The 26,591-nt window shown below is 45.8% G+C and overlaps 1 protein-coding gene across 1 annotated transcript in view; it reads left to right on the forward strand.

Annotated features, from left to right (window-relative positions):
- The first annotated feature begins 5,749 nt into the window (after window positions 1-5,749).
- Window positions 5,750-26,591, forward strand: part of RPIA (ribose 5-phosphate isomerase A) — a 31,750-nt gene continuing 10,908 nt past the window's right edge. The window contains exons 1-4 of the mRNA XM_047067916.1: window positions 5,750-6,088; window positions 15,240-15,300; window positions 16,937-16,992; window positions 24,612-24,671. Coding sequence (XP_046923872.1) covers window positions 5,804-6,088; window positions 15,240-15,300; window positions 16,937-16,992; window positions 24,612-24,671 — 462 coding nt within the window. The 5' untranslated portion in view covers window positions 5,750-5,803. The remainder of the gene's footprint in view (window positions 6,089-15,239; window positions 15,301-16,936; window positions 16,993-24,611; window positions 24,672-26,591) is intronic.

Below are 26,591 nucleotides of genomic sequence, written 5' to 3' on the forward strand. Positions count from 1 at the left end.
CACGAGCGACCTGAAACAGTAAACAATGTGTTCATTTTTAACCTGTGTAAGAGTCATGCTTTGCCTATTTTTGTAGACTTCTCTTTTAATAGCATCATCTGCCTTTGAGGTGCCAAGGGAATGGGGTCACTTCCATGGGAAGATGCTCTGGTCTCCGGAGTGGAAGCGGGAACCTGGACTTCCATGTGAGCTTCAGGACAACAGGTGTTTGTCTGTTGGCCCATTGCTGTAGTCCTGATGCCTAGCATGGAGTAAATGCTCCATAAATATTTGCTGAATGAATATATGAGACAACTGAGTGGACACTTTCTGCTTGGGCTGAGTAGGTTGAGAAGAAAAACGGTAAGGGAAGACATGTTCTCTATGGAAACAAAGAAGGGGAGATTTCTTGAAGGAGAGGGAAACATTGATAATTTGTGTTAAATTTTGTAGGGTGTTAGCAAATTGGAGGCCCCTTCCGTCGCTGGTGGCTGTCTTATTTGGTCCATATTGCATGATCCAGTCTAGGTAGTTGAGCATAATTTGAAAGAACAGGTGGTGACTCCTCTCCTTAGTGGATAGTGTGGCTTTGGGATAAATGTATTTCTTTCAAGGACTTCTGGCGTAAAAGTTAAAGGCATTCATAAAATAGATAAGGTGAAGCACTGCCTATATTTTGGTCCTGCTGAATGTATAAGGGGACTGGGGCGCCTGGGTGGCTCAGTCGGTTGAGCGTCCGACTTCGGCTCGGGTCACGATCTCGCGGTCCGCGAGTTCGAGCCCCGCGTCGGGCTCTGGGCTGATGGCTCAGAGCCTGGAGCCTGCTTCCGATTCTGTGTTTCCCTCTCTCTCTGCCCCTTCCCCGTTCATGCTGTGTCTCTCTCCGTCTCAAAAATAAATAAACGTTTAAAAAATTTTGAATATATAAGGGGAAAATACAAGGTAAACTTAAACATGCTTGACTAATAGGAAATGTGCAAAAAGTAGGAAAAACTTCTTTAAATCCACCAGCTGTGTTCCATTACTGAAAAGTAGAAAGTTTGAGCTTCTGAAAAGTCTGATCATAGCTTTTGTTGTCTAATAGCAGGAACTTTTGCTGTTAACCAGGAGGAGTACACAGAGATTTCTTGGGACCTGAGCTCTAAGGGAATTTGTTACAGTTAGTTCTGGAACATGCAAAAATTAATCTAGACACAGACCTTATAATCTTCACAAAAGTTAACTCAAAATGGACCACAGACCTAAATATAAAATACAAAACTATGAAACTAGGAGATAACATAGGAGAAAATCCAGAGGACCGTGGGTTTGGCAATGATTCTTTAAATGCAACACCAAGAGCATGAGCCATGGAAGAAAGAATTGATAAACTGGATTTCATTAAAATTAAAATGTTCTGCTCTGTGAAAGACACTTTCAAGAGAATTAGGAGACAAGCCACAGTCTGGGAAAAAATATTTGCAAAAGACATATCAGAGAAAGGGCTGCTGTATAAACATACACAGAACTTTTAAAACCCAACAATAAGAACACAAACAATCTGATTTAAAAATGGGCCAAATGCCTTAACACACACCTCACCAAAGAAGATACACAGATGACAAATAAGCATATGAAAAGATATTCCACATCACATGTCAACCAGGAAACGCAAATCAAAATAACCATGAGAGGGGCGCCTGGGTGGCGCAGTCGGTTAAGCGTCCGACTTCAGCTCAGGTCACGATCTCGCGGTCCGTGAGTTCGAGCCCCGCGTCAGGCTCTGGGCTGATGGCTCAGAGCCTGGAGCCTGTTTCCGATTCTGTGTCTCCCTCTCTCTCTGCCCCTCCCCCGTTCATGCTCTGTCTCTGTCTCAAAAATAAATAAACGTTAAAAAAAAAAAATTTAAAAAAAACAAAAAAAAAAAAACAAAAAAAACAAAATAACCATGAGATACCATTACGCACCAATTAGACTGGTCTAAATCCAGAATATTGACAACGCCAAATGCTGGTGAGGGTGAGGGGTAGCAGAAATAATCATTCATTGTTGATGGGAATGCAAAATGGTACAGCCCACTTTGTTTGTTTATTTAGTTATTTTGAATTTAAATTTTACTTGGTTAACGTGCTATGTTAACCTAGTTAACATGCAAAATGGTACAGCCACTTTGGAAGGCAGTTGGGCAGTTTGTTACAAAACGAAACCTCCTCTTACCATATGATCAAGCAATTGTGCTCCTTGCTATACCCGAAGGAGCTGAAAACTTATGTCCACACCTAGGTCTGCACACTGTTTATGGCAGCTTTACTCACAATTGTCGAAACCTGGAAGCAACTAAGATGTCCTTCAGTAGGTGAATGGATACATGAACTGTGGTACGTTCAGACAATGGAATATTATTCGGTTTTAAAAAGAAGTGAGCTATCAAACCAGGAAAAGATGTGGAGGAAACTTAAATGCGTACTTTTAAGTGAAAGAAGCCAATCTGAAAAGGCTACATAGTATATGATTCCAAGGATGTGACATTCTGAAAAAGGCAAAACTATGGAGACAGTAAAAGATCAGTGGTTTCCAGGGATTAAAGGGGAGGGAGAGATGAACAGACAGAGCACAGAGGATTTTTAGGGCAGTGAAACTACTCTGTATGATACTTCAGTGGTGGATACATGTTATTATACATTTGTCCAAATCCATAGAATGTCCAACGCCAAGGGTGACCCATAATGCACACTGTGGACTCTGGGTGACAGGTCAATGTAGGTTCATCAACTGTAATAAATATATTGCTCTGGTGGGGGATGTCGATAGCGGCGGAAAGCTATGCATAGGTGGGGGCAGACAGTATATATGGAATCTCTGTACCTTCTGCTCAATTTTGCTATGAATGTAAAACTGCTTTCAAAAGTAGAGTCTAGGGGTGCCTGGGTGGCTCAGTCCGTTAAGCGTCTGACTGCTGGTTTCGGCTCAGGTCATGATCTCATGGGTCGAGAGTTCAAGCCCTGAATTGGCTCCTGCGCTGACAGTGAAGAGGCTGCTCAGGATTCTCTCTCTCTCTCTGCCTCTCCTGCGCGTTTTCTCTCTCAAAATAAATAAATAAAAAGTAAAGTCTATTAAAATATTATAATCAAAACATCTGAGCCATAAACCCAATAAATATTTAGATTATAATTTAGAAAAAAATTGAAGCCTCGGAGAGCCTGGAGTTAACCAACTTAAGAAAAACATGCTGATGGGTGTGCTTGGGTGGCTCAGTTGGTTAAGCATCTGACGCTTGGTTTTGGCTCAAGTCACGATCTCACGGTTTGTGTGTTCGAGCCCTGGATTCTTTCTCTACACGTGCTATCTCAAAATAAATAAACTTAAAAAAAAAAAGGGCTCATTTCCTACAGCTTCTTTTCCCACTAATAGAACTTTATGTCAGGCCACTTAAATGGTACTCAGGATGTAACCTGCTTTTCCAATGGGGTGGGGGTGGAGCACAAGCAGCTGACCTCAGGTCTGTTCCTCTCCTGCTTGCACCCTTACCACCTGCTTACCTGCTTACCACCAGGTGTGGTACTACCAGGCCCAGGGGCCTCTACCTGAAGTCCCTTTCCTTTAAGCTGTGGCTGGGCCTTGAGTCAGGGAAATCGGCAAGGAAACAGTTGCTGTAAAAGAAATCAGGAATGCCTGCAGTGTGCTTCTTACGTAGCAAACAGCTCCTGAGAGACAGGAAAAACATTTGAGACGCAGTTGTTTGGGTCTGTTGTTTTATCATTGTTTCTTAGTAAAACTCGTTCTTAAACTCTTAAAACTGCTTGTAAGCTAATCAAAGCGGGACATTATTCTGTGCCATGCCGGAGGTGGAGTGGGGGTGAGGGTGGAGAGTTGGTGGATGAGGGGAAGGAGGAGCCAAGGGCTGATTCATTCATTCATTCATTCCGTAAATTCAGGCATCCAGTAGTGAACAAGAAACACAAGTTTTCTGTTTCTATTCTTGAAGTGGGAAATACAGGCAATAAACAAAGAAACAGGTTATTTAACAAGATGGTGTTAGAGCAGAATAAGATGATGGGCATGAGGTGGGGAAGGGGAGGCTGAGGATTGGGACAGGGGTACTTTATTAAGCGTGTGGGGAAGACCACTGAGCAGGCAGAGACCAGAATGAGGTGAGGGTGCCAACTGTGTGAGGGTCCCTAGCTAAAGGTGCGGTCAGTCTTAGAAAGGGCCCTTCTGCCTTCTCTGGATAACTCATTTATATACCAAGGTGGCAGAACAGGTTATTTTCTTTCTTTCTTGCCTCCTTCTTGAAATGAGACACAAACCCATTCCTTCTTTGGGGCTGAGTACCTGGTAAATCTGACTGATGCTGCTCAAGGCTTCACAGAGAGATTCTTGGCATATATCAAGACAAATGAGATCATATGTATATATGCCAGCCTAAGCTAAGGAATGGGATAAGTGCTGTGGAGTTCAAAGGGGAGAAGGGCAATTCACAGGGCAATAAGAAAGATGTTTGGTAATTAGATGTTTGCCCTGCTATACAGATGTTAGATAAAATTTATCATTGGTAATAACTCTCATTCTAGAAAAGACACCCAATTTAGATACTTCTAGGCAGTTAAGGGAGGGGCAAAGTTTCTCTTGAGTTCCTCAGGGTCTGGATTGCTTTCAGTTCAAAACAGTCCACATGACAAAGTGGCACATTTTGGGGACACCTGTTCTGAATCCCTTCATAAGTCATCAGCAAGGATTGCAAGGTCTCTGCCCGGCATCCATCCTGGAGGAAGTAAGCCATCCAAAACTGTCTGGTGCAGAACAACGTCTCAGGTTGGGAGTTCTAAACTTGTAGTCCAGGGCCTTCAGCTCTAATGATAAGATTTCAGTGTGTAACAGGACTCCAACCGTCTTAAGGGTTAACTTGCTTCAAGCTTATGCACTGTTTGCTTGCTGACCTAAGTCCCTTGGTCTACAGCAGAACCAGCCTAATTTCCTTGAGATTTGCAGGCCTTGAGGAATGAAGGCCCACGCTTTCCCAGAAGATAAGGCCTTACTACAGTCACAAACAGCCGCCGCTGACTCCAGCAAGTCTGTTTAAGGTCACATCCACATACGACTAGCTGCCTGGCACCTGCTTCTCTGCACTTAGCTCTCCTCCCTTTTCCAATGCCTTCCCCTTAAAAACCCTCAGGCTTCGCCTGATCGGGGAAGATGGTCTTTGAGAAGTTAGTCTACCATCTTCCCAGGTTGCCGGTTTCCTGAATAAAAAAATAACCTTCTTTTCCCACCGTTACTTGTCTCTCGAATATTGATTTTCCAGCAGGGAGCAGCTGAACCTGGGTTCAGAACCTGTTCTCTGTCCAATAACAAGCCCGCGCAAACCGCTTGTGCATTTCCCCGGGGAGTGTCTAGAGCAGTCACCTCTCAAAAGGGGGCGACGTCTCCAGAACAGCGATTGGCCTAAGGACTCCACGGCCACGCTCCTACTACTGGGAAAACCGACAAGGTCAGCTTCACCACCCCTTTCTCGGTCTTGAGGGCAGAAAGAAAAACCCCCGGAACCCTCCCAGGCGCGGCGTAAACGCATCTCTGCTAGGTGTTACGCCTAGGTTCGGACTTTGGCTACTCGGGCCACACGGGCCGTCGCACCGAAGGTCGTCGCGGGCTGTTTGCTCGCCAGTCGCGCAGCATTGTGGGGCTGGTAGTCCCCGTTGGTGCGTGGGTGCGGGCTGCCGAAGCCACAGAACTACACCTCCCAGCAAGGACTCCGGCAGCAGGAGGCGCACGTTCTGTGCGTGAGCGACCACACTTCCGGACGAGCCGGGGGGCGGGACCGTGGCGGAGGCTGGAGCTTGGCGTCGGGATGCAGCGCCCCGGGCCCTTCAGCACCCTCTACGGGCGGGTCTTGGCCCCGCTGCCCGGGCGGGCCGGGGGCGCGGCCTCTGGCGGAGGCGGGAACAGCTGGGGTGTCCTGGGTTCCCACGTGCAGCCTCCCGGGCGCACGCAGTCCGGGACCCGCGCCGGCGTCGGCGGTACAGGTACCTACGGCGGGGACGCCAACGGCGCCTGCCCGGCCCCCTCCACGATGTCCAAGGCCGAGGAGGCCAAGAAGCTGGCGGGCCGCGCGGCGGTGGAGAACCACGTGAGGGTGAGCAGCTCCGGGCGTGGGGCTCCTGTGCTCTGCCTGATGGGCTCCTGTTGCGCGCTCTGGGCGGGGGGGGGGGGGGGGGGGGTGCGTGAGAGGAGAGAGGGTGCACACTTTATACGGGTTTAGATCCCTCCCCCCGCCCCCCGCCCTTTTCCTTGCTCCTTAAAGATCTTTTAGATGTGGAATCAGTTGGGGGCGAGTTTCCTAAAAGTTGATGTTTCTAAAAAGACTCCTTGTCCGGCGGGGTAACACTTTGCAAAGTGGAGTCTGGTGGTGTCTGATGTGTTTGGAGTGGGGCTGGCGGGGACTTGCCGTGCGGCTTCCTTATCAACAAATGGCAAATGGTGAGTCCTGAGGCTGCCAAGAGCTCTTCATCGCTCTTTATTGTGCTGGGAAGTCTGTGGAGAGCTGTTTTGAAAATTGCGTTGAAATTTCACTCCAAGGAGGTTCTTAGCGTGGCGCGCGTCCGGTCCTGAGTGTACTCGCTAGCGAAAGAGAGACAGGAAGACCAAGGCTTTAAACCTCCTGCTTTTCACAGGGGTGGGTGGGCGCTTGCATTTTGGAGGAAGCTGTTCTTTAAGGTTGGGGCGCAGAGATTGTCTAGGTGTTACCGGTGAGGTCGTGGCCCCACTTGTTAAGTGGCGGGTGAGGTGCTGTTTAGTGAAGTCTCTTAACCAGAGTGGATTTGCTTTTATCAGTCAGGTTAATTATCTTAATTGTGGTACTTCCTCGGAGCCAAGTGGAGTATCTCTGCCCTTTGGTGGAGTTTCCTGGGCTCTGTTGGGCTTTTTGTCTCTCTTTTTATTTCTTAGAAAGTGGTATCAGATTCTCTCTCTCCTTTAATGGTAGTTCTTTACGTTTACATTTGTTAATGCTTCAGCATATAGAGTTACTTTCCATTGATATATGATGTTTGATCCTCAAACAGCTCGACTAAGTGGGAGGGACCAATGTGGTAACTTGTTTCTACAGAAACATGTTTTGTAGAGGAATGCCCAAGGATCCTCCGGGACCCAAACTGAGTGACTCCTCTTCCAGTGCCCTTCCACCAGCTCCCCAGCTGCCCTGTTCTGGTGTATTTTGTTCCAAGTCTGGTTAGCAGTGGAGTTTTCCATGGGAATTCTCAGAGACAATGCAAAATGTGCAGTCTGGCTCTGCTTTTGGGATTCAGTGCCTCAGCTGAAAAATTGGGACAGTAAGCTGAAATTTCAAAATGCCTGTATAAAGTGAGTAATTAATAGATGAGTAAATGAAATCTGTACATACCTTTTCCTATTATTTACATTAATACTTGCTGCCATTAAGTATTCTTGACTTTCGTTTTATAATGTATTTGCTTACATAAAAATCTGTAAGCCCCCACCTGAGGGTAGAGCTACAAAACACTGGATTCCAGCCACATTATTCTGTGAAATTACCGGGTGATCATAGGGAGAGCTTCATTGGCACTTTGGGGGCACCTCGCACCAATCTCAGTTGCATCTGCTTTGCCTACAGAGCTTCTTCCTGAGATGCTAACATTACCTGAATTTTGTATTTTCTGCTTTTAAACGTTGATTTGTTCATTCGTTTGCCAGATATTTGAGTGTCTAATATGTGTCAGGCAGTTAGTGTGGTGGCCAGAAATGTTGCTTCAGGGAGAAGGAAAATCATTTCCTGTATACTCCTGCAAACAGGAGAGTTCAAATCTACACATTTACTGAACATAGTCATGTGCCTGATTGTCAAGGCTTAGCTACTAGCTGCCCTCTGGGGAGTTGGGGGAGAGGGGTATCCTTTGTCCCAATCTAAGCCATGTTTTCTTCTAGTGCCTTGTGTCTTGAAATTGTTCATTTGTGTCAGTTTATCAAGGTGGTCATGTGCCAGTCCTGTTGGTCCCACCTTTGGAATGTTGTTAGAGCTGACCCTTCCCTTTGACCTATCACCTTTACCAGTTTAAGCTCTCCCCATGGCTGGAGGACAGCAGTTGCCCTTATCTTGTCCCCTCTGCCAATCTACCAAGTGATCCATTATCATCTTCTGAAGCGCTCATCTGCTCTTGTCACAGTGGCCCTCAGGTGGCCTCATTTTAATGTCCCTGTTAACATCTAAAGTATCTATTGCCAGCCCGGTACTGGGCCAGCTGGAGAGAATGCACAGACGAGAGGCTGTGGTTCTTTTCCTGAAGCCCACAGTCTTGTTTCCTTCTATAATCCTTTGTCCTCCATGTACCAGAACATTGGAAAAGTCAGACTACTGGCATATAGTGTGTTTTAACATCACTACACTTTACCTAGAATACTCGCTCTTGTCCTCTGACCTTGCCTGTTAAAGTCGTATATGTCCTTCAGGGTTTGGTTCAAAGACCATTTCCTCCTTTCGGTTTTTCCTTAGCCTCCTAGGTAGCAGGGAGATCTTTTCGATTTTGTAGTGCTTTATACCTCTTAGATGCTTTATGGTGTCTTATGTTCTAGTCATCTGTATGTTTATCTCTCCTATCCTCCTAAAGAGTAAGTAAGCTCTTAGTGGATAGTTAACCTTATCTTTGCTCAATGTTGGTTGCAGCAGGGCCTGCCTGGTAAATGTTGGTTGAGTTGGTGGAGTGTGGACACAAATATGGAGGTTGTGGGGTTATTGGTGGCCCTTTGCTTAGTTAGAATCTCTGGAGTGTAGGGTTTCCAGTTGCCCAGCCCATTGGTGTTCCACTGTGGTGACCACTTCCACATCTGGATGGATGGAGAACCTGGAGAGTTCTCAGCTGAACCCTTTGGGTAGCCACCCTGACCTCAGATGTGCCTGTTCCTGGCAGTATAGCCACCCGGGATGGGTTACCATGCAGGGCCATGTTCTCCTGAAGGTCTGTAGCTCCCTTTGTTCTCTTTGGAGCCTGGCTTTGTTTCTTTGACCGGCTTAGCTTGAAGTTGGTGAGCAGTGGCTCCAGTTGGTCAGCAGAGGTGTTTCATATGACATGTGGTTTGGTATTGCCCATCAGAAGGGGCCCGTTCCTCCTGAAGAGCTTGCTTGGCAGCTGCCTGCTGTTGGGCCACCTCACGGGCAGCCTTTGGCTATCTCTGTTTCGCTTTGGCTAGGACACTGATTCCTGGGCCAGTCATTTGATTCCATGGTAGGAGAACCACGTGGTTGAAGAGCTTGCGCCTGGCAGACCTCTGTAATTCCTGGCCTCCTCCACAAAGGGAAGAGCCTTGCGTAGAGCTTGTCTGACTCACCAGAGTTCATCTGTGTGCCACCTGCCTGCCGGGAGCCTGTGAGTGACATCAGTGTATGGTAATGAGGATGACTGTATAGCTAGAGCTGTCAGCTCCGGGTCAGGTGTGAGAGTCAGGTCAAGCCTACGTAGGCATCAGTAAATGAAGTAATTTTCTCATTCTTGAAGATATCCAGCTATTTTTTTTTTAAGTTTATTTATTTATTTTGAGAGGGAGAGATGTAGAGAGAATCCCAAGCAGGCTCTGTGCTGTCAGATCATGACTTGGGTGGACATCAAGAGTCGGACGCTTGCCTGGCGCCCCCAGATATCCAGCTATTTTGACTGTTTTTGTGTTGTGACCTACCATTCACGTGTCTTGAAGACCTTACTGTTGATGTTTGCGCAGGTAGCTAAATGACTACTGGATGATGCATTGCCTTCATGAGGGCATCACTGAAGGTGGAATACTGACCCAGAACAAGCTCTCTTCTGAGGGCCCCATGGTGGATTTGGTGATTTGGGAACTATGAGCTAGTCAAAGTGATTTCCATCAGGTAGCAAGCACAGAGGCTAATGGGTAAAGCCATCAGTAGGTAGAGGCCCAGCTGGAAGTGCTTTAGTGGCTGGGATATTAACATTTCATTTCCTTTTTGCAGCTCTCTCCGCTTGTTGGTCATGCTTTCTAATCCTTTACAGTTTGAGCTGTGGTCTTGCTTTGAGAAGGACTGTATCAGATAAGGGCCCAGGGGCTAGCATTGGGTATTTGTCCTGTGGGGAGTGAGGGGTGTTGGCTCTAGCTCTCAATTTGCCCTGAGTTGCCCCCAGGATTTTTTGTCTCCTATGAAGTATTAAAAAACAAAATTCAACAGTAAAATTTAAAGATCTATTGGCTTTATTCAGTGGTTCATGAATCGGGCAGCAGCCAACCTAGCACATAGAAAGGAACTCCAAAGAGCTTTGCAAAATGAAAGACTTTTCTAGTCAGAAGGGACAGGACCTAGGAAGTTATACTAGGCATAAAAGCAGGTTGGTTATTACAAGGTCACTTTGCTATAGGGGATGGCAGAGTTCTCTCAGGCAGATTACCTAGCTAGTGCTGATCAGACAGTTCCTGACTGACTGGCTTAAGATTCCCTTTCTGGAAGAGCCAAAACTGTAATTAAGTCAAGTCTTGGTTTGGTGACCTGGGGCTTAGCATAAGTGACTCCATTTGGGGCCTTTTTTTTTTTTTTTTTTTTTTTTTAACACTTGCTGCTTCCTATCAGGCAAAAGATTTAGCTTACTTAAAATGAATATGCAATTTAAGCTGGCTTTACAAAAATGTTCTGCAGGTGAGTACTGAAAGATTCCTGGCCAATCCCCAGGGGCAGTCAGAAAGGAAAAGCTGTACAAAAAACACAGAGCCTAGGTATACCCTAAGAGTGAAAAGCAGAGTTTTCTAGCTTCAGTGACTTTTCAGGGACTAATCACAGGCATCTTCAGGTTGGTGGCATCACAGGGAAACTTCAGGGGGGCACCAAGCCCGCCATCTAGAGCCTCCCTGAAGTGAGCAGAAGGGGTAGAGTCCAAAGTAACCTTTAGGGTGATGCAGCCTGGCCAGGTCTGAGGAACCAGAGAGGGTCCCTCAGGATCAGTCAAGAGGGTCCTTGGCTTCACACAGGATCAAAATCAAACTCAAGCTGGTAGGAAGTGAGAGCAGAGTTTATTGAATAGTGCGAGGGATAGATTATAGCAGACCTGAGTGTCTGGGAGACCCAGGAAGGAAAGGAGAGAGACTCCCATTTTTGCTTGGGGGCCGGGGTTTTTATTGAGGACAGTGGCCCTGGGGTATGTGCCTCTCAGGCATCCAGGAACTGGTCAAAACAAGGATGAGTGCAGGGTGCCTCTGTGGCTCAATTGGTTGAGCATCAGACTCTTGATTTAGGCTCCCAGGGTTGTGGGATCGAGCCCCGTGTTGGGCTCTGCTGAGCGAAGAGCCTGCTTGGCTCCTTGGGATCCTCTCTCTGCCCCTGCCCTACTCTCTAGCTCTTTCAAAAACCTAAAAATAAATAAAAATTAAAAAAGAAAAGGATGAGTGCCCAGGTATTCCCCATAAGTCACTTATACCTATGCCCTGGAGCTAGGAGTCTCCGAAAACCCTTCATGATGACCCCGCCCTATCAGTACTTAGATGTTATCTATTGTGCTAGAAGACTAAAGATACCCTGAACTCCCTGACCTTTACGAGGAGGACATACTTTTATCATACTTTTATCGATACCATAAGGCATGTTTAGGGTGGGGGGGTGCAAGTCCTAGGGATGAGGTTGAAGTGGTGGTGGTGAGGGTCCAGAGCCGATGGCCAAGAAATCTTGCGATGTCTTTGGTGCCAAGGTGCCTTTGTTAAAGCATGGGGACAGGACCGGTGGGCCAAAGAGCTGCTCTGGGGTTCGAACTGATTATATACCTGGGAGTTTGGGGGGAGGGGGTGTGTGTAAAGGCAGTGGGAAGTTCTCAGACTTTCATATGCTGATGAAGACTCAGAAGATACTGGAGGCCTTGCTTTTTTTGAGCTAAAGTTATTTTTCCCTCTAGCAAAGTATTAATGTTAAGACCAGGGGGAGTTTCCGGAGGAATGTTTTACTCTGTCTCAAGTATTTGTCAATGGGCTGCAGGTTATAAAGAAATTTAATTTTATCTACATTTTCTTGCCATTGTTCCCACATCACTATGGAGGGGGAGGGTGATGTTAGGGTTTCGGGAAGCTGAGTCTGTCGGTTTCGGGAGATTGCCTTTTTTCTTGTAAATCATTAAAACAGTTGCAAACTGATGGAGACCCACGTCCTGCACGACTGTGATCTCGGTCAGTTTGTTTTTCCCTTTGCTTTGGTCTTGGGCGGCCAGAAGTGCCTGAGGAGTGTCACATATCCCACCTGGAGAGAGGGGTCTGGGGTGTTAGCTTGTGCTTTGCCCTCAGCTTGCCTTTGGCTCCCTCATCACTAGCAAGAATAGAAGCAGGAAAAAGCGAAAAAGCAGGGTTTTTCTCCCCCCATGGGGTCTCTTCAGTTTCCCTGTCTGAAGGGGATGGCAGACGTTTTGAAATAGGAAACCACATCAGCATCCGTCCACTTGATGCCAGAAGGTCCCTATTTTGCACAAGGCTGCCTCAATACGGGAAGAGGGTGAAGCTTAGTTAGGATTATGAGAAAGAGTCTTCACCTGCAGTAGGGACAATGGGTAAGAGTGCTGTGAGTACAAAGGGCAAGAAACAGGCCTCAGGAGCCTGCTATCCTAAGAAAGGGGGAGAATCCCTGTGAGCATGTTGCATCCACATGACTCCTGAAACAGAATGCTACGGGCACCAGTGACAGTCACAACAAAGTTTATTACAATGAGAGGCAAGGCCGACCGATCGGGACCAACACTCTTGATAAGAGTGCGGCCCCGAAGAGCCGGGGTACAGAGTTTTTATAACCGATCACATCATTTTATCATCACCTGGGAACAGAACAAAGAAACAGGTTCCAGATGAGTTAGAAACAGTTGCCTAATGAGGTGTTTACTTTAGACTTTCTGCCTCTAAGTTGCAACCAGTGGATCTCCTTGACCCTGCCTCTGATGCTCTTTTCTTTGAACTTTTGTTTCCTTAATTGGTGAAGCCTAATTTACAACGGTATGAGGCGTAGTTTACCAGAGCAAAGCAAGGCTGTTATCTCTTAACCTTCAGTGTCAACACAAAGCTGTTATTTTTCAAGCTAAGCATTAGCCCTACACTACAATTTAACCCTTACAAGCAGACGAGGGGCAGAGTAGGGGCCCAGCCGGGGTCAGTTAGACCACAAACAGCAAAACAGGGTCAGGGTACTACAATTAGGAACTAATGTGGAGCTCACTCAGTTCCTAAGCAACTTCCTGCCAGACTAAGGCAAAACAGCTAGAAACCAGAGCAAAAGCTACCATTCATTAAGCACTTACCGAGAATATTTATTCAATGTTAATATAAGTCAAATCTCACAACAATCCCTTGTGACCTCAACCCTAATTATCTCCACTTTAAGGAAGAATTCAACACCATAAGGCAAAATTTAAGGAAATGAGCAAAAGACATTACTAAATATCCTTTCTTTGGAATGGCCTTCCACTAGGCCATTTACAACTCTGTGGAGAGACCTTGTAGAACGCTCTTAATGCACGTAATTTTTGTTCATAGAAATGCAAATTTTATGAGAGTCAACTGATTATTATCCTAAGACTCTTGTAAATTCATTTCAACATTTCTTGACTGCATATGAATTTCGGTTCTAGGGTTTTTCCTGTGGACAGGTTGTAACATCTTTTCCCATTCACTCATTAATTTAATGAGCTAAATGAAATCTATGACCTATTCATTTTATATTGACATAAGTCTCGTGGTTTTCTTTCTTTTTTTTTTTTTAAATAATCTTTTCACAATATCAGTTACCTCCTACATAACCTTACTTTGAATAAGCAACTTCAGGAAGTTCAGTATGCTGAAATATTTTGTGTCAAATTTCTTAGAGTTCCAGCAACTGATTAACAACTCATTGTGCAAGGGGAAGCCCATAGTGAAATTTTTTTGCTGTAAATGATGAAGTTTTGGGGTGATGGTGGGATGGTCCGTAGCCGATGGCCAAGAAAGAATTCTTGAAGAGGTCTTTGGAGCAAAAAGGTGATTTTATTAAGGCATGGAGACAGGACCCTGTGGACAGGAAGAGCTGCACTGGTGTCATGACAGGTTACTCACTATGTATGTGTGTGTGTGTATATATATGTATATATATGTGTGTGTGTGTGTGTGTGTGTGTATACATATATGTGTGTGTGCGTATGTGTATGTATACATATACATAGGGATATAGAAGTCTCTAAGGGATTTCGGAAGCAAGGTTTCCAGGACCTTGAGGGGCTAGCTGTTAGCTAGGGAAATGCCATTTTTTACTGTTTCGTAAAACCTCCGTCATGAGACCTTTCAGATGTATATCGGTAGGCAATATGTTCAGAGTATGATTGCCAGCGTATATCTTGGGGTGCTTGAGATTAAGGAAGTAGACTTACAGGTTCCTGAAGGTTGGGACAATGTTCAGCCAAGGTTCTCTTTTGTTCCTAGCAAAGTGCCATCATGGAGACAGTTGAGCTCCTAGAGGGGGGTTACTCTGCCAGTTTTGAGGACTTGTCAATGGACTGTAGGCAGTAAGGGAGTTTAATTTTTCATTTGCCTTAGTTTCCCACATCACCATGGCAAGCACTTAAACCCCTTTTCTTTGTTCTTGGGTAGCCAGGAGTGTCCAGGGAATATCACACATATTTCCACCCTGGGGGGTGGGGGGTGGTGGTGGTGCCAGCCTGTATTTTGCCCTCAGCTTACCCCATGTTCCCTCATCAATGAGCAAGACAACAGGCCCCGAATGAAGTCACTTGTGTTAAGCCTGTATCACCAAAAGAAGATTTAATTACATTTTCAACCCTCCCAGAAATGGAATGTTCTGTTAGTCCATCAGGAATTGTCTGATGGGCACTAGTTAGGTAATCTGCCTGAGTGTCCCCTACTGTCCCCTAAGGAAAAGTAACCTGGCAATAACCAGTCTGCTGTTTTGCCTGCTGTGACTTCCTTGTTCACACTTCCTTCTGGCTGTAAAAGTCTTTCATTTCCTGTAGCTCCTCGGAGCTCCTTTCTGTCTGCCAGATTGAATGCGGCCTGACTTGCTCAAATAAATTCTTAAAATTTTTAATGTGCCTCAGTTTACCTTTTTAACAGGAGGAAATGGTGATGTTAGTGTCAGAGGAGAGTAGAAGGAGCTGTTGATAAACTGCCATGGGCACTAGGCTAAAGTACTCTCAGTTGGTTCTGTTCAGTGCTTATGTTGCTATCAAATGGGCACAGCACGTTGATCTAGGAAGTGGGCTAAAGAGGGCGTCACATATGGTATTAATGAGTTTTTGTTTTTCCTCTCCTTTTTTTGGCAGAATAACCAAGTGCTGGGAATTGGAAGTGGCTCTACAATCGTTCATGCTGTACAGCGAATAGGTATGCTCTTGGGCTGTCTGGATGTTTTGTGGGGGCCACGGGGATGAGGATGTGGAAGAGGGGGATGGAGGGGGGCACATCATTGACACCTGCCCAGCTCTGCTCTTCTGAGAGGTATTCTTGGGCCTCTTCAGCCAACTTTGGGGGATGCCCTGGCTTTGTTTACTTTGCTCATGTGGAGGGTAGGAGCTGATTTAGGAGGAGATCTCAACAGAATTTTAATCCTCATCAGTGGTCCTGTGTGTGGCCCCTGGGGCCCTGAAGCAAGGCTTCTAAAGCCTTTGGGTCCCTCAGTTAATTTCAGGTGGACAAACTGAGCTCAGAGCAGGCTCGCCTGTCCGTGACCCTGGAGTGGATATGAGGCACCCAGAGTTGGCTCCTTCCTGCAGGTACTGGCTTACTGATTAGGGTGTCTCTGAGTTTAGGAAAGGCTCTGGAATTATCAGCCCCTGTGGCTGCTCAACAGGTTTTACTGCCCTGCTTTTGTTTGTTAAAACAAAGCCGAGGAGAGACTTGCCTGAATGCTGATTGCTTCTTCTAGGTGCCAAGGCGGGGGCAGTGCTCAGGAGACAAAGTCCAGGAACACTTTGTCTTTAAAAGAGTGGCTGTGGTGCTGGTGTGATGGCTTCAGGAATCCTTATTGCCTTAACACGGGCTTTTGTGTTACATACCTTTCTACCTTACCATTGAGTGTGTGGAGGATTGCAGGGCAAAGGAATTACTGTGCATTTCATAATAGTGGCTTCTGAACCTCCTATGATGCAGACCCAATGAGTCAAAAGATTGGAGCTTTTAATAAGGTAGTTTTTTCTTTTTTTAAAAAAAAATTTTTTTTTTCAACGTTTTTATTTATTTTTGGGACAGAGAGAGACAGAGCATGAACGGGGGAGGGGCAGAGAGAGGGAGACACAGAATCGGAAACAGGCTCCAGGCTCTGAGCCATCAGCCCAGAGCCCGACGCGGGGCTCGAACTCACGGACCGCGAGATCGTGACCTGGCTGAAGTCGGATGCTTAACCGACTGCGCCACCCAAGCGCCCCTAAGGTAGTTTTTTCTTAAGATCCCCCCCCTCACTGAAATGCACAAATCCAAAAAGAATAAGTAAACCCTGTTTAACCGCCCTCTGGTGGCCTATAAATGATTATATGTTTTATGCATGTAAAGTTCTCTTTTTTCTGTGAGAGGCAATATAAGGAAGTAGTTAAGACTGGAGCTAGCTGGACTGCATGGGATATCAGCTCTGCCACCTGTTAGTGATAAAACTACCCAGTGACTTTACCTATCTGTGCCTCCGTTTCTTCATCTGTAAAGTGGGAATAATAATTGCAGCTTACCTTTGGGTTGTTAGGATGAAGAGTTCACATGTACAAAAGTCTTTGAATATTGCCAGGTACGTAGTAGTAGCAAACACCTGACATGGCTCTATTTGTAGTTAGTATTTACTCCTGTCCCTGTCTTGTGTGTGCGATGTGTGTTCACAAACTTTCTCACCAAGGCTGGGAACACAGAATGAAAGGCGGCTGTCAGTGGGGGTATAGACCTTTCCTTTTCTGTTGGATCTGAGCAGATGTGCACCTGACAAGAAAAATAAAGTGAGGAGAGTGAAAAACCACCAACATGGCTTTTGTCTCCACAGCTGAAAGAGTGAAACAAGAGAATCTGAACCTTGTCTGCATTCCCACCTCCTTTCAGGTATGTCCTGCTTTCCATTCTGCATCTTGGCACTTGGCTGCTGAATCTCGTGGGTCCCGAGGACATGGAGGTGTGGCTTTGGGTTGTGTACCAGGGTTGCTGTATAGGTGGGGGAGCCAGGAGCAAGAGAGGAGTTTATTTTCTGAGGATTGCTCCTTAGAAGTGTGGCCTTAGACGCATTCACGTACTCACTCTGAATATTTGAGTGTACCCTGTGGCAGCACGGCGTAGTATATGCAGAGTTTTAAAACTCTTAGCTGGTTGGGTATTTGCTCTAGTATCTGGAAACGACATGCTTTTCTTGCTATTTAAAATTTTTTTTCAACTTTGTGTAATAATTCTTCACGGAATGGATGAATGGAAGTGGGTGTTTGCTGGTTTTTTTTTTACCTCCTTGCTCCCCAGTTCACAGGCAGCTTTCTCTCCTAATCCTCCAGTACAGTTACATTTTGGTGCAGCATTACTCAGTGTTTACAGAGTTGTGATTGTCCAAACTACAGCTGAACTGTGTCCTGTGCTGTGATTATTCCTCCTTAACCTCCTTGCTACTTTGTTTTCCTGCAAGTGAAGTAAATGTTGCCTTTGCTTTTTTCATTTGCTTGGTTATCTATGTACACTTTACTAATTCAGGCCCAAGCTCTTACCCAGATGGGAAAATCTCACTTCTTTCTGGGTATTCCGCTTCATCCATCTCGTCTCGGCCGAGTCTCTGAGTCTTCGGGGTTGGTAACGTGTTACGTAGCTTTGCAGTCAGGAACCTTCCTTCTCTTCTCCCCTTTTGGATCGCCCTGTTTCTTGGTCCTGTTTCTCCTCATTTCTCCCTCTGCTCCACCTCTTTTGTTTCCTTCAGTTTTGGTGAAGTACATCCTTTAGGAAGCTGTCTAAGTGTGTGGGATGCCAAGTTGTTGACAACTTTGGATATCTGAAAATGTCTTTAAAAATTTTTGTTGTTTTAATTTTTATTTTACTTTTTTAGAGAGAGAGACAGAGAATATTAAGCAGGCTCCACACACAGCACGGAGCCAGATGTGGGGCTTAATCCTATGACCCTGGGACGGTGATCTGAGCTGAAATTGAGAGAGGGATGGGATGCTCAACCCGAGGCCCCTGAAAATGTCTTCATTCTAGCCTTTCTTGAAGTTGGTTATTTGACTTAGAGAATTATGTACTAGATCTTTTCTGACGAAGTTTGAAGGCATTTCTCTATTGTGTCATTTTCCATTTGTTGAGAAAGGAGTTTGATGCCATTCTGATTCTTGATCCTTTGTATGAAACCGGTTTTTTACACTCTCTGAACCCTTATACCCTGATACTATCTTTTCCTTGTGTCTGGTGTTCTGACATTTCACCATACTGTGTCTTAGTGTGGGGTTCGTTTTCATCTATTCTTCCGGGCACTTGCTGGGACATTTCATTCTGCAAACTCATACTCTTTAATTTGGGGGAGTTTTTTTCCTATTATTCCTTTAATTTTCTTGCCTCTGTTTTCTGTGTTTTTTCTTCCTAGGATGTTTGTCTTATTCTTGGTGCTTGTGGCCTGTTTTGTCCTATTATCTTTTTAGTTTTGTCTTTTCTAACCCTTCTTTAAAAAAAAAAAAGTTTATTTATTTTTGAGAGGGGTGGGGAAGAGGGGGAGAGAGAGAGGGAGACACAGAATTTGAAGCAGGCTCCGGGTTCTCAGCTGTCAGCATGGATCCCGATGCCGGGCTCGAACCCACGAGCTATGAGATCATGACCTGAGCCAAAGTCGGACGTTTGACTGACTGTGCCACCCAGGCTCAGCCTGATGACTTTGTTTTAACCTGATTACATCTGTGAAGACCCTATGTCCGAATAAGGTCACAATCTGAAGTACTGGGGGTTAGGACTCCAACCTGGTTTTTTTTGTTTGTTTGTTTTTCAGGGGAACGCAGTTCGTCCCATAACTCATGTTATGAGTGTGGGAAGCTCGTGTTGTCTGTGACTCTGATTTCCCTGTGTATGCAGGGCCACACTCACAGGGGACCCGTGTGGAGTTCAGTCAAAGATGGGGAGAAGGGAGAGTTGTAGGACTTGCAGATGGGAGCAGGTCCTACCCCTATGGTTCTTGAGGTCAGTGTACAGAGTTCTCCATGTTGTGGACAGGGGTATGGACTGTTTAAAGCTAGGGCAGATCCTGGCCAACAGGCACATGAAAAGATGCTCAACGTCGCTCCTCATCAGGGAAATACAAATCAAAACCACACTCAGATGTCACCTCACGCCAGTCAGAGTGGCCAAAATGAACAAATCAGGAGATTATAGATGCTGGAGAGGATGTGGAGAAACGGGAACCCTCTAGCACTGTTGGTGGGAATGCAGATTGGTGCAGCCACTCTGGAAAACAGTGTGGAGGTTCTCAAAAAATTAAAAATAGACCTACCCTATGACCCAGCGATAGCACTGCTAGGAATTTACCCAAGGGATACAGGAGTACTGATGCATAGGGGCACTTGTACCCCAATGTTTATAGCAGCACTCTCAACAATAGCCAAATTGTGGAAAGAGCCGAAATGTCCATCAACTGATGAATGGATAAAGAAATTGTGGTTTATATACACAATGGAGTACTACGTGGCAATGAGAAAGAAGGAAATATGGCCCTTTGTAGCAACATGGATGGAACTGGAGAGTGTGATGCTAAGTGAAATAAGCCACACAGAGAAAGACAGATACCATATGGTTTCACTCTTATGTGGATCCTGAGAAACTTAACAGGAACCCGTGGGGGAGGGGAAGGGAAAAAAAAAAAAGAGGTAAGAGTGGGAGAGAGCCAAAGCATAAGAGACTCTTAAAAACTGAGAACAAACTGAGGGTTGATGGGGGGTGGGAGGGAAGGGAGGATGGGTGATGGCTATTGAGGAGGGTACCTTTTGGGATGAGCACTGGGTGTTGTATGGAAACCAATTTGACAATAAATTTCATATATTGAAAAAATAAATAAAAATAAAGCTAGGGCAGATCCTGTCCTTGTATTATTGCTTATTGTCTGGGAAGATGAGGGTCCCAGGGCTTGCAGAAGTTGAGGCGGGGCCTCCCAGCCAATTACTCATGGGGCTGCTTTCATGTGCTGGACTATTTGTTTATTTATTATTTATTTATTTTTTATGAATATAATTTATTGTCAAATTGGCTTACCTACAACACCCAGTGCGTATCCCAACAAATGTCCTCCTCAGTGCCCATCACCATTTTCCCCTCTCCCCTACCCCACCATCCACCCTCAGTTTGTTCTCTGTATTTAAGAGTCTCTTGAGGTTTGCCTCCCTCCCTCTCTGTTTGTAACTATTTTTTCCCCGTCCCCTCCCTCATGACCTTCTGTTAAGTTTCTCAAGATCCACATATGAGGGAAAACAGTGATATCTGTTCTTCTCTGACTGACTTATTTCACTCAGCATAATACCCTCCAGTTCCATCCACGTTGCTGCAAATGACATGATTTCATTCTTTCTCAATGCCAAGTAGTATTCCATTGTATATATAAACCACACCTTCTTTATCCATTCATCAGTTGATGGACATTTAGGCTCTTTCCATAATTTAGCTATTGAGAGCGCTGCTATAAACACTGGGGTACCCATGCCCCTAGGCATCATCACGTGCTGGACTTTGGATGGGAACTGGGATGGGTGGCTGCTGCTGGTGGTGGGGAGACAATTCAGTTGGACATGGTGATCACTGAGGATATGCGTAGTATCATAGGGATGTGAGGCTCCTATGCATGGGAGGTGTTAATCATCATCTCCAGTGCCCAGTGTGGTGCCTGGCTTTTAGGCACTCTGTACGTGTTTGTTGGATGAATTAATGCTACATTTACGTGGGTCATTATTTGTAATTAAATGGTAGAGAAGTAGAGATAATGTGCCTTTTAGAGGAAGGAGAGCCTACTCCTTGCCCAGGGAATTGGGGAGGGCTTCCCGGGAAGGATGACATTTGAGTTGGTCACGTGGGGCAGGAGTTTGGGAGAAGGTAGAGGAGGAATGCCAAGACCTCAAAGAACTCCTTTTAAAATTGTTATCGTTAATAGCATGTTATTATATAAGATGACTTCAATTCCATTTATAAATGGGCCTGTCCTCTCTGCTTCTTGTTCTTTTACCATTCTCTCTGTTTTCCTTTCCTTCTGATTCCCTTCTTAGTCCCTAGGTAAGAGAGGAAGGCAGGAGACTATTTCTGGTCTTCACTCTGTCCCTAACTTACCACTGTGACCTCTCTGGGCATCCATTTCTTCCTTAAAACGGGGGTTTGCACTAGGTAATTCCTAGAATGAACTCAGAATGATTGCTTATTTACCCAACTATTGGCTCAAATGATGCTAACTGCTGTAGGGTGGCAAGAGTATGTAAAATGTGCTCTCTCATACTCTGATTATATAATCTAGATGGACAAAGAAGACATCCTCATGGAACATTTGCACTGTCCAGTGGTGCAAGCAGTCTTTGAGCTTAGGAAATGGTGAATTAAAATGATATATTTGTATAGGACTTTTTCCTTAGGAATCCTGGTAGACCAGTTTCCTGACATCCAGTTTTTTTATGTTATATATCTGAATGCAGTTTAGTATTTCTAAAGTACATAAGATTAATAGGAAATCATAGTACATCACACAGTTTTATTTGCATGGTAGACTATCACATTGAACTCTATGCAGTGTGTATCATTTTTCTAACACCATCTGTATTCAATATCTGTTGCTATGGAACCAATTACTCCCAAATTTAGCAACTTAACAGCAAACATTTATTATCTCCTAGTTGCCAAAGGTCAGGAATCCGCAGTGGTTTAGCTAGGCGGTTCTGGCTTCGGTCTCTCATGAGGTTACAGTTAAGCTGTTGGCCAGGGCTGCGGTCATCTCAAGACTCAGCTGTGGTTCCAGGCTCAGTCATGTGGGTGTTGCAGGCCTTCATTCTTCACAGGCTGTTTGGGAGAGGCTCTGTTAGTGTCTCCAGGACATGGCAACCTTTTCCCCTGCTGTGTGTGATAAGAGAGGGGGCGGAGGGAGGAGGGAGAGATCTTGCTAGAGCATGCCACCCTTACCTACTCCCCGGCATTCTTTATAAACCAATCTCAGAAGTATCTGCATCGCTTCTGCCATTGGTCCCGCAGACCAACCCTGGGACTCTGTGGGCAGGGATTATCCAAAGGCATGAAGACCAAGAGGTGGGATGGTCATCTCAGAGGCTACCTTCCAGATTTTCCCCTTGTTTTTATAGCTTTAGGGTCTGGAATTAGGATGGTTTCTCAGCGCTACTTTTGGAGAAATCTAGGAACTGAGGAATAATTCTGCGATACCATGTTTATTGTATTCTCCCTTCATTATGTGTTTATTTTGAGAGACAGAGCAAGAGAGATCAGGGGAGGGGCAGAGAAGGGGAGAGAGAGAGAGAGAGAGAGAGAGAGAGAGAGAGAGAGAATCCCAAGAATCGACGCTGGGCTCAAACTCACAAACCACGAGATTGACCAGGGCTGAAATTAAGAGTCAGACATTTAACCGACTGAGCCACCCAGGCTCCCCAGAATCATGGAGTTATTTTTGTTTTGAATTTGCTACTTTCAGTCAGTGTTTTATTTTAGCTTTTTATATGGAAATTTTCATACCTCAAAAAGGGTAAAGAACCACATAATGAACTTTCATGTGCCCATCACCCAGTTTTAGTAATCACCAATTCATGGCCAATTTTTTTTATCTGTACCCCATTCTCCTCTACCTTGGCTATTTTTTTAAGTTTATTTTTGAGAGAGAGAGAGTTGCATGTGTGCGTGCAGGCAGAACAGGGGCAGAGAGAAAGGGAAAGAAACAATCCTAAGCAGGCTCCATGCTGTCAGCATAGAACCCAGTGTAGGGCTCGATCCCATGAACCATGGGTTCAGGGTTTAAATTTCCCCTTATTTATCTTATTGTTTAAAAATATTTTTTTATAGTTTGTTTGATTAGGATCCCAACAAGGCCCATATATTGCAAATTCCAGGATCTTTTTGGTTTGACTCTTAGGATTTTGGATTTGAAGATTGACATTGGTCATTTCATCCATCCCAAGAAAACTTGTCAAGGGTCATGTGGCTGGTTCATTTAAGATTAGAGTTGAGACCTTCTGATTCTTAATCTCAGGTGCTTTTCATTTTAAACAAAATATTTTCAAGACATGCCTTTGGGAGAAAGTTTTTTTTATCCTTTGGTCCCTCTGCTTATGGTAAGCAATGACATGAATACAGATCCTTATCACTTGGATTTGGGTGGTCATACTTGAAGATTCAAGGTGTATTTATTCCAGCTATAAATCCCACTCAGGGCCATGTGGTAGCAGTAATCACTGCTCTCTTGTTTTTGGTCAGCCTCTTTGAAAGGTTATTATGAGGCACGTCTATAAAGTAAATCCCAGGTCTTTCCCAGTGTGGTGGTCTCCATTTGCTGAGCTCTTCACTTAGCCATTCTGGTCATCCTGCCTTTAATACACTCTGCGGAGTGGATATATTCTTTGGCTTATTTTTTAGTTTTAAACATTTTTTTAAGTTTATTTATTTTGAGAGAGAGCAGACACATGTACATGCAAGTGGGTGCGGAGCAGAGAGAGAGAATCCCAAGCGGGCTCTGAGCTGTGAGTGCAGAGACTGACATGGGGCTTGATCGCAGTAACTGTGTGAGATCATGACCTGAGCTGAAATCAAGAGTCAAGTGCTTAACTGACTGAGATGCCCAGACACCCCTTTTGCTTATTTTTATTCAACATTATAGCCTGGAAATCACTCTATCCATTCAGTTCCTTTTTTCGGAAGTTTTTTTTTGTTTGTTTTGTTTTTGTTTTTTTTTAATACTGTATTACCATAAGCTTTAGGAGTCCATGGCATTGTCTTTTTTTTTTTTTTTTTTAATTTTTTTTTTTTTCAACGTTTATTTATTCTTGGGACAGAGAGAGACAGAGCATGAACGGAGGAGGGGCAGAGAGAGAGGGAGTCACAGAGTCGGAAACAGGCTCCAGGCTCTGAGCCATCAGCCCAGAGCCCGACGCGGGGCTCGAACTCACGGACCGCGAGATCGTGACCTGGCTGAAGTCGGACGCTTAACCGACTGCGCCACCCAGGCGCCCCGGCATTGTCTTTTTTTAAACTTCTTTATGTTTTAGAGTGTGAGTGGGGTAGGGGGTGGAGGGGTGGAGAGAGAGAGAGAGAGAGGGTGGGAGGGAAGGAGAGAGAGGGAGAATCTTAGCAGTGTCCACACTCAGCGTGGAGCCACATGCGGGGCTTGATCCCATGACACTGGGATCATGACCTGAGCCGAAATCAAGAGTTGGATGCTTGACCAACCCAGCCACCGGGTGCCCCCATGGCATTGTCTTAAATAGCAGATCACGGAGGAGGAACTCTTAGCCTGGCACTGGCGATCTTCACTGTATGCTTTTTGCCTTCTTCTGGCTCCCGGGACAAATTAACTTAGTTTTGCCATTCATAAAGCTGTGTTTCCTACTCTTAGTGGGCACAGTTGGGTTTGGGAGAGAGCCTTGGTTGGGACTCCGTGTCTGACACTTAAATCGAAAAGAATCCTGAGAATCTTTGCCACGTGCTCAGAGTAAATGATTGTGGGTGCTTTTTCTTGTCCTCCGTAGGCCCGTCAGCTCATCTTGCAGTATGGCTTAACTCTCAGTGACCTGGACCGACACCCAGAGGTAAGAGAGTTGGGCTGCTTTGTCTTTCGGTCTCCTTTTTTAAGGCTGTCCCTTGTTCATGGACTCAATATCTTGTTGAGTCTTGGAGAAAGGTCAGTGAGTCATGCTAGATTTTCTCCTGGGAATTTGAATGTTAAATCTGGCTGAGGTCACTAGAGGAGAGGTTGTTAGTTTCCAGTACATTCCCTGTGGTTAACCCTGAGGGCTCAGTATGAGTGTGGTGAGGGGGGACTGGACAAACCCTGGGTGGATCCAGGGCTTCCTGTGGTCCTAGTACAGAAGTGTAAGAGCCCGTGGAGCTTACCACTAAGTGGAGATAAGAAGTAATCTTCTGAGGCAGCCACGGACATTTGAAAACAGATTACAGTTAGGTGTTATGTTACAGCAAAGGTGGTTAAACACAGAGGAGACTGAGTTGATGAGAGTGAGCAGCATACTCACAGTTAGCATTTACTGAGCCCTGCCTGTGCGCCAGGTATGGTGCTAAGCGCTATGCCGATATTAAACTACTTAACCTCCAGTAGTCTTGAGGGCATACCATCATTATCCCATTTTACGGATGTGAAAAAGACACAGAGGACAAGCCATTTGCCAGAGCCACACCTTTTGTAACTGGTAGAGAGCTTGAATGTGAATTCGGATGCTTCTGGCTCTGGAGCAGTGCTCCTTAGAAGGGTTCTGTGGGGAGAGGTAAAGTTTGAGCAGAGCTTGAAGGCGAGGTGGCCAGGGCAGGAGACGGCGTTCCGGAGAGGAGTAGATGGGAGCCACGGGAGCAACTCCAGGCCGGCCCGTGGCATACGTGGACGGTGCCCAGGCTGGCTGGGGTGGCAGGGACTGAGTGAGTAGAATACGTTGGCGCACAGTGGAAGCGGTTGGATCGGGAGAGTGGGGAGGGGTTATGGCAGCTCGCAAACCAAACTGCAGAGTGGGACTCGATGGTCTACTAACCTGTGTCGTCCTGGTACCTGTGGGCCTCCGAGGGCTTAGTAGGAACCATGGGAAGGGCTTGTTGGGGGATTTCTGTGGGCAGAGCGGGGCACCGTGTGAATTCGCGTTACACACTGTGAGGAGAGCGGTGTGGGCCGAAGGCGGGCCTGCGGCTCCTGCAAAGAAGGCTGCGGCCTTCCAGGCCCCAGAGAGTCGCCCTGGTGTGGCCTGGCCCTCGGATCCACGCGGGGCAGGGAGAAGCGGTGCAGGCTGTCTCTTCAGACCAAGGGCAGGATCTGTGAACGGGTGGAAGCACGGTGCCGCTGAAGCTCTGTACGCTCTCCGCCTGTGCCAGGCCAAGCAACTTGAACTGATTTGTACCCTGAGGGTTTTTTGTACTGGTCTTTTAAATAACCATGCTTAACACTCCCACCTTGTTCATGCGGAGGTCAGTAGTGAAGAGAAGTGCATAGCTTCCTTGATTTTACATTTCAAAAGATAAATGAACCCATTTTGCCCCTGACTGCTCTTGGGGTTGGTGGTGGAATTTCCTAATGGTGGCAGTGGACAAGCCCTGACAGTTGCTTTGGGGGGGTCACCGTGGGGGTGCCTCAGGTAGTGTCCAGTTGCGGATCATGTCCAATGTGTGTCAGCTTTATAACTATACATTGGGTTTTCTGTGTCTGTTTGAAACTGTCTTTCTTTTTGCCACACTAGTATGGAGACTTCTGAGTCAGCGTTTCTCAGCCTTTTTTCTGCTGCCCCCTCCAGTGAAGTTTTAAGTTTCTTTGAAGATGTTTTATTTATTTTTGAGAGAGAGACAGAGTGCGAGCCAGGGGAGGGGCAGAGAGAGGGAAACACAATCCGAAGCAGGCTCCAGGCTATGAGCTGTCAGCACAGAGCCCAACATGGGGGCTCGAACCCATGAACCCCAGGATCATGACCTGAGCCAAAGTTGGATGCTTAACCGACTGAGCCCCCCCGCCCCCCCCC

Source organism: Lynx rufus, unplaced genomic scaffold, assembly GCF_022079265.1.
Source record: "Lynx rufus isolate CCGP_SWC_20201006 ecotype Redwood Valley unplaced genomic scaffold, mLynRuf1.p SCAF_8, whole genome shotgun sequence".
NCBI lineage: Eukaryota > Metazoa > Chordata > Mammalia > Carnivora > Felidae > Lynx > Lynx rufus.